This window comes from Poecilia reticulata, linkage group LG14, assembly GCF_000633615.1.
Source record: "Poecilia reticulata strain Guanapo linkage group LG14, Guppy_female_1.0+MT, whole genome shotgun sequence".
NCBI lineage: Eukaryota > Metazoa > Chordata > Actinopteri > Cyprinodontiformes > Poeciliidae > Poecilia > Poecilia reticulata.
Genome location: NC_024344.1, coordinates 24,986,258 through 24,994,651, shown reverse-complemented (window position 1 = coordinate 24,994,651; position 8,394 = coordinate 24,986,258). Strand labels below are relative to the sequence as shown.

The 8,394-nt window shown below is 40.8% G+C and overlaps 1 protein-coding gene across 3 annotated transcripts in view; it reads left to right on the top strand.

Annotated features, from left to right (window-relative positions):
- zbtb16a (zinc finger and BTB domain containing 16a) overlaps window positions 1-8,394 on the top strand; it is a 183,224-nt gene that overhangs the window by 112,574 nt on the left and 62,256 nt on the right. For all 3 annotated transcript variants that reach the window (XM_017308633.1, XM_008428573.2, XM_008428574.2), the window contains one exon: window positions 6,741-6,827. In XM_017308633.1, coding sequence (XP_017164122.1) covers window positions 6,741-6,827 — 87 coding nt within the window. The remainder of the gene's footprint in view (window positions 1-6,740; window positions 6,828-8,394) is intronic.

Below are 8,394 nucleotides of genomic sequence, written 5' to 3'. Positions count from 1 at the left end.
ACCTTTTTTATGATTTTTACACAACTTTCCTACAAAAAATTTTTATTTTAAGTAAAATATTGCATGCTTAGTTTATTGTTGTACAGCTAAAAAAAAATCACTATTTAAATTGTTTGATTCTTTTATTTATTTATTTATTTTTTTTCCGGCCTACAAATAAATGGTAAAAGGTTTTAAAAAAAAAATCTTCATAATGACATTTCACACCCAAGTCATCCAGGAAACATCATCAGTTGTTGGCAAATACTGCTGATCCAGTACTGCTGCTAATTTGTGCGGCAGAACACCGATTGTAAATTTGCAGTTATTGTCTTCCGTCAGCTAGCAAACTCTGTTAGCGCTTCCAGCAGGAGTGAGATATTTCCAGAAGCAGCAGCTAATCTGATTGTAACTGTCAGTTGTATGAGACTAAAAAAAAAAGGTTTTCATGTCATAACATGTGAGATAGAGGGACTAGCACTGTCAGTGTTATCTGGTGGAGGTTTGCTCCTTCTCACTTGCAGGCCTTTATGAAATAACCGAGCTGCAGCGCGCTGCAACAGCAGTTGTGCAACATTTCAAACAGGGAAGCGAAAAGGGAAGCGGCTTCGGTTGCATGTGGYACCTGATCGCCACACCATAACCCCCCACTCCCTCCTTCAAAAACACACACGCAAACTCAACGCCGGTTGTGTAACCTTTTTTGTCTTATGTCAGCTAAGGCCCAATATGTGGCGGTGACTCAGTGGTTCYCCCYAGCATCTACGGAGATTTTTCAGTTTTTKGGGGGTTTTTTTGCGTTACTTTTCTAAACATTTAGTTGCTTCTCTTGGATCTTCTTCTTTTGTCTTCTGAAACCGCTAAAACTCGAGCTTTGCTCTGCTGTGGACTCTGCAGGCATGTATATCATTTAGAGCACACATAGCAAGACAAACAGCATGACTCCCCCGTTCCCCAGGCTGCCCTGCCTTTCCAAACTAACAACTTCTCCGTCTTGTGATCAAAGGGGCCTTAAGATTTATCCCTTTAATTTGGCACTGAAAATGGCTGATGGAGTCTATTAGCAGGCGGAGGGGCCCCCTGTTAGCACTTAGCCAGCTAACTGGAGCGACGGGCATCTGGCCGGGTGGCTGCCTGGCTGTGTGCACCCTAAATTCTTCTCTTCCTCCTCTCCTTGCCCTGCSGTGACCTCACACAGCTCCTTTCTCCTTGAAGCAAGGCACCATGCAGGCACCCCCTCACCCCCCTAACCTCCTACCCAACAATTTATGTGTTTGTGCCACAAGCAGGGGCGTGCCCTGCACTAAAATCCCATCCCTGGCCCATTTAGCACACTCCTCTTGGCCTCCCAGAAGACTGGTTATGGTGTTCAATCACTGTCTGGAAGTCACAGTTATTACTTCTAACCATGCAAGTGTTAATCTAAACGACACCTTGTTGCCGTTAGTGACCGCAGAGTRAAACTAATAAAACAGTTATTGAAAAATTGCAGGTAGTTGAACAAAGAAAGCTCAGAATGTCCATTTTTAACAACATACGGGTCAGTGAATTAGAATATAATTGAATAATGAATATGTTTTTTGTAACTCAAAATGTGGAGATGCTATGGATGTAGACACGCCTACTGAAATATTTTAAGTTTTGATTATTCTGGTTTACAGCTAATCAGGGCCAAAAATTCAGACCAATAAAATGTCATCAAACCAACTTAAACATAGTTTTTAATACGTGAATGTGAACCTAATAAACAGTATWTACACTCRGCTGTTGGTTGGACCTCCTTTTACAGGAATTGCTGTCACAATGCAGTGTAGCATGGAGATCAGCCTGAGGTTCTGCTGCACTGATGTTACAGATTATCAAATTACGTTTATCCAATTTAACAAGAAGTTTGTCATATTAAAGACTTTTTTTTAAGTTGGAGTTTCATTCTCTTTTTTTTCAATGTGACGCCAATCAAGCACACTATCGAAGCCCACATCCTGATTCTTTTTTGGCTTATCTTCACAATTTTGTCAGCTTATTTTCTGCCACACGTTTTTCTTCCACKAAACTTTCCATCAACATATTTGAATGTAGCACTTTTTAACCAACCAGATTCTTAGCAAAGAGTTTATGTTGCACATCCACATCATGAAGGBTTATCATGATGTGTGTGTGATAATGCAGGCAATAACACACACACACACACACCTATATATATATATATATGTGTATATATATATATATATATATACACACACACACATTTATTTTTTATTTTATTATAAAGCTGTACAAGATCACATTTGCTTGGATGCAATATTTCGAATCCATGCACTGGCTACCATCCAGCTCACAGAGAGTGATGGGAACATCATGGTGATGGAAAAGAGAAGTGGGGAACTCAATAAACCAATGAAAAAATATTTGTTTTAACAATCGCTTTTTATCGTTTGTTTTGATTTATTATTCAAGTTTTCTAAGTTCTGGGCTTTCTTTAGCTGCAAGCTAGAATTAGCAGAAATAAACACACAGCATAGCTCTCTAGGTGGAATAAAAACTTTTCCGTTTTGAATTTAATGACGGCAGCATCTGAGTTTTTCAGTGACGTGGGGAAGCAGCTGTGCAGTGAGCAGCGCCGCTCCGGGTAACTTGCACCCAATAATGGAAGCTGATGAATTGTTGAACCACAATGTGTATTTACTTTGATGTAATCCRTCAGCTTCACGTGACGGACCTGGAGTTGCACTCCTGTGGTCATAAAATYGTCCCAGGTGCTTTCTGCGAGGCCAGTCGATGGAGCCGGATCGATACGTGGAAAGGGTCCAGAGAAGTTTATCCAAGCGGCTGCGGCTCACAGAAGTAATAATCACACATAGCGCAGTGATGAATCCGAAGTTTCAACCGCAACAAAGGCAGGCTGTGATGAATGCAGATCAGCAGCAATGAGGGAATCTGTCTACATCTTCTCTGCACGTCTCTCTCCTCCAAAGGTTAAGTGGATGCTTTCGCCAAGCTAATTCAGCCATATGCTCATCTGCAGCTCACTCTGCGAAGGATGCCTCCTGAACTTGCAGCCTATTAAAAACTGTTTTTTGTCTCCAAAGCTCTGCATTTTGAACATTTTCCCAAATGGAAATGCATGCTGTGATATTGTGGATTAATCCGGGATTTTCAGGCGTTTTAGGTWGCATTRCAGCGGCTCATGATCTAGTCACGATCACATGTGCGCCATCYCGTCTTTTGCATAACTTGTTGCATAAGCGCCTCCGCTGGCTGGCTGGCTGGCACTCTTTGTCATGTTACGGTCCGTGTCATTTCTGCTTTTGGTGGAGCTTATTACAGTACAAGCCGTTCCCTAATGTCACTGCGGTTGCAAAACCACACCAGCACATCGCTCCCTTACTTTTTTTTTCTCTCTCTGTCATCTAAGAATTGGCTTCCTGTTTTCATTTTGTTCTCCCTTTCTCTCTCTCTTTGTGGAGGTGTCGTAACCCAGAAGGCCKTGCCAAGAACAAACCAAGGTCTAGTCAGGGGAGATCGCTCTGTGCTTGCAGTGCACACGCACTCGCACGCATTCACACACACCCGCATGCATAAGCATGCACAGCTGCTCTGCACACACCACAACCAGATGTTAAAAGGCAGTTAGCATGTTTCATGTGTGATGTGTATGGCATGTACGGAGCTTGTTGCCAACCCATAAAAAGCCGTTTGCCTCGGTTTGATCTGATGCGCCCTTCAACGGCAGCCTGCGTGGATGTACATGCGGCCTCCTGTCTCTGCCTCTTATTGTTGCTCAGGGTTGGACATGTTGATGAAGTACGCAGCAACATGGCAATCCATCCTGCAGCTCGATGGCTGCATGCTTCTCCGAAGTCTTGCATAAACAGAAGCAGAATGTTGTGCAACGGAGCTGGCGGTTTGCCCAACATTATTTAGATGGCTTTAAGATCCTGTTCTGGGGTTAACAGTGAAGAGAAGTCATGTGACACATTTTGACACATTAAAGGGCCATTAATGCGTATTTAATTATAGCTGTGCTGTAGGAGGACTGTTGAAGTTCTCATGATGTCAAAATTGTTGTTTTCAGATATTTATTCATTCAGTAAAATGCTAAATTAGAGATATTTTAGTTATCTGAAACATGGTGTTGATAGCATCATGCTGATGGATGGCAGTCTCAATGACGCTAAACATAAAGCAATAGATAAAATATAATGGTTTAGATATAATGGCCTAGTCAAAGTCCAGACTTAAGTCCAGCTAAAAATGAGTGGTAAGGCTAATATGTAATGATGCGCTGAGAACTTCTCAATGCATCAATGCAGTCTTTTCAGTAGTGGTGAGAATATTTTACTATCCGTTACTCTTACTAATTTTGGGGACACAATTTGATTCAAAATAGATTTTTTATTTTGTTCCAAGCGATTATTCATAATGATTTCTGCTTCAGAAATGAAAATGATCTTCATGATCTACTCCAGTCTTCTCTGCAAGGCAGAATCACTAATGGAGACATTAAAGTTCATTCCGTTCATTTGCGGCGTTCCTCCAAGTTCTCAGTCTTCATTTAGCAAACCTCACACACGGCGAAACTCATGTCAAACTTGATCTTCCCCGGAATTCAGTAAAAAACAGAATAAGTGCAAATGTTTGCCTTCTCTGTTGAAGGGTTAGAGTTAGGCTAACCCTAACCCTTTTTTTCCTCTTTACAAAATATATTTAAGTTTTTTAAATAAATTTTGAGACATTGATTTAGAATTGTAGTAAATGAGAATCGTTTTTTTTGGGTGGGGGGGGTTTTATCCGCAATCAAGTCGCCGGGGCAACAGGTTGAGTGCAGCCTCATTTCAGCGGCTTGTTTCGTGGCTCTCATTCTCCGATTCATGATCTAATGCTCATAACCTCAGCTGAGCAATATGCAATCCTCTTTTTACTTAGTCTTTAAATGTGCAGAGGCAAATCATATTCCTAACTACATTTTGTTTGACGTTTAATCATCTTGTGCAGGAGAATCGGCCCACAGAACTCGTGTCTGGGGAAGGAGAAGACACCCTCTGCCACAATTTGCATATTCATGAAGTTCCAAGTCTGGAGTCTCACCAGTCTGAGGGCGGATGGAGGGATTTATCAGATTAGAGCGCTAAATGCACTGAAAGCTAAATTACAGAGAACAACACATCAAACATTCAAATATATTCATAAAAGTTCTAAAAATGAAACGGTATGGTGCAAATTACAGCATGTTATCACAACAGAGTGAATGGAAACATACAAGTTTCCTCAGTAAAATCTGCAGCTTGATGACTGGAGTCCTACAAGTGTCTCAAATGTAACCAAGTTATTCATGTTTGGTAGGATGGACAGACAGACACATTGGACTGTGGTTACCAGACTCAGATCATAGAGAAAGCGTCAGCAGCAGGATCCTTCATGTGGAATATGAAAGGTGGTCCACCTTCAGAAATGTTTCACACATGGTCAGATCTAAAACGGTCGTCTGAGTCGTCCTCCTGAGACATTCTTACTTTAACAGTGGATGAAGAAATGATTTTTGATTCTCTTGTATATCAATTTATGAAACAAAGTACAGTTAATCCCCAGCTATTTGAAGGTTATTTCATATCCAAGTTGTTGGGATGAAAATTCAGCTTGGGAAGCTAAGATAGTTAGCCAATATCGTCTCAAGTAGCATTATGCTGACGTTTCCAGAGCAGCCAATCAAGGGGCTCCTCTCATTCTCCTAGACGTTGATTGTTGGAAATGATGAAGACTGTAGATGTTAGCTTCTGTGGTTGTGCTAATATAATTTCCACTCAGTGTATTAATGCATATTGAGGTATATTTGGTTTTTGAACTATTAAAATGGGCATCTCTAAGTATTTCAGGGGAGCTCTGCAGTATTTCTGGGTGGTTGTTGTTCCTAAACCCAGAGACCACTATAGTGCTGATATTTTTTTTTTATGTAAGACTTGTTTTCTTTTCTTTTCTTTTCTTAGCTTAAAGTGAGTTACTGTGCAAAATTCAGGGTTTTTTTTTGTTTGTTTTTTGTTGGGTTTTTTTTTTTTTTTTGCTTCAGTCATCAAAATCATACCTGGAGTGTTGTTTAAATTCTTTCATACATGTTTGAGAAATCCTTTAAATCTCCCATGGCAACCATTAAGGGGAGCCTAAATGCTTGCTCTTACAAAGTGTCACCTTGGAGCTGCAGTCCCCAACTGAGCTTCCGCCCCACAGAGCACCTCGTCCTCAGAGTTCCTCCAGACTAGCGGCAGCAGCAATTACCAAAAAACTGGTGAAACTCCACATCTGCTGAGCTACTAAGAAGGGTAGTAAACGGCATTGTGGAGGAGCATTGTTGTGACGATTATCTGAAGGGGACGTGTCGGAAGGCGTAGGAGCTTTTTAAAGAGACAGTGAGGCAAAGTCAGATTTTTTTTAAGTTATATTTGATATATTTACAGCATTTTTATAAGAACTGAAGGTAACAAAGTTACTTGACTGTGCTATAAACTGGCATTATGTGCTTGGAAAGTACATAATACTCCCTTTAAAACCATTTCTTCTGGTTTTATTGTACCAATTAGCTGTAAATCTGCCTAAGTCTCCCTTGCTGACATGGCGTCTCATTAAACAGTTTGCTTTCATGGTGTTCATTTTCGGTATTTTTTGTGTCCAGCAAAAGGTGGAGAAAAACTGAGTTGTCTTACATGTTTGTATGTAAAGGTCCTGCAGACTTCAATTTTAAAACTATCTGCCTCTTTCTTTCTGTCCAGCTGGAGAGAAGGCCATCGTTTGTGACCAGTGTGGTGCCCAGTTCCAGACCGAGGAATCCCTGGAGGCTCACCGGCAGATCCACACCGGTAGGAAGGACCTCACACACACACACACACRCACACACACACACACACACACACACACACACACACACACACACACACACACACACACGTGCACGCACGCGCACACATGCAGACCCCCAGATGCACCTTCGTGACCACTGGCCTCGGCTGCACAAAATCCATGAGAAAACACCAACATATCCTCCTGTTTCATAAATCAGGATGCGTTGTGTTTACCGTGTGAAGCTGGGCTGTTTAGGCTCATCCGCCCGTCTCCAATCAGCCTTCTCTGACTAACCGGAGCTATGATTGACAGACACATCGCATCATCTCGGATTAGTCCCGCTCGTCCTAAATCAAGACAGACCCAACAGTAATCAACAAGCAGAGAGAACTTGGCAGGCCGACGTTGTTTATCATCGCTCGGCTCCGTACATGGGAAGGCGAGGACGACGCAGGTGCCAAGATGGAAATAGGAGGAAGTAAATCCCCGTTCGGCAGATGTGTGGTTGGCCTGGAGCATTTTGCCGCTGCTGGTGAACTGCTTTTAATTTGGGAGGAGTCAACTGTGTCATATTTCTGTTGTAGATGTCCGGAGTGTTGTGGCTGCTTTTGAGCGTCCATGTTTAGCCAGAGAGTCTTGAGGTTAAAATAAATACATAAAAATTAAAACTCCTTTTTACTGAAAATCTTGAACTTTAGGCATTTCCTATATTCCTAAACATTTGGAGATTAACAAACCTTTCCATTTTGTCCTCATTTGTCGAATTCAGCATAAAACCTGCATTTGGTTTTGTATTCTTGTACATTTGAGGTTAGATTTAAATAATTTCAGAATGTGGTAAAAACTGAGATTTATAGATCACATCTCTCTGATTCTTTCATTTTGTTTCTGCTTTAAACTATCATGATCTGCCTGCAGCTGCATACATCTGAAAACATGCTCCCCTCAGAGGTGGCAAGAAGAAATTAAGATTCGGAATAAGTTTATAGCTTTAAGCTGTTCCTGAAGATTAGTTAAACATGACAGTTTCAGCATTAATTTACAGGCCAATATGGCTCTCACAAAGAGAAAATGTCATACTATAAATATTTATTGTGCAGAGTGTGATTACATTAGATGTGCAGAGATTCATTAGATTAATTTCAGTTATTTACATTTTTGCCAATTAATTTTATACCGTGTTGCTGATTTTGTCTGAATCTTTTCCACGGCTAGACTTTAGTGCTGCTGCAGCACTATTCACTGTGCAGCTTCTTTACAGTTGAATAACAACCTTGAGGCGCATGCCTGCCCCCTACTGGACTGGAGTGTGTGCAACAGGGCCAGAAATGTGTCATAAGCATTATTTTTAAGGCATTATAGCTAATTTAATAATCACTAATTAGAATAAACCTCTGATATCGTTTTCCACAGGAATATTCTAAAGAAACAAAGCTATTTTTTATTTTATTTTGTTGGTTGGCTAGAAAATTTTTTAGTTTCACTGTTTCTTAAAAAACTTTCAGTTTTTTTTTTTGTCAAGTTTAATTAATTTAAATGTGCCCAAACCACTTGTTTACTAAAAGTTGCCATGCATTTATTGAT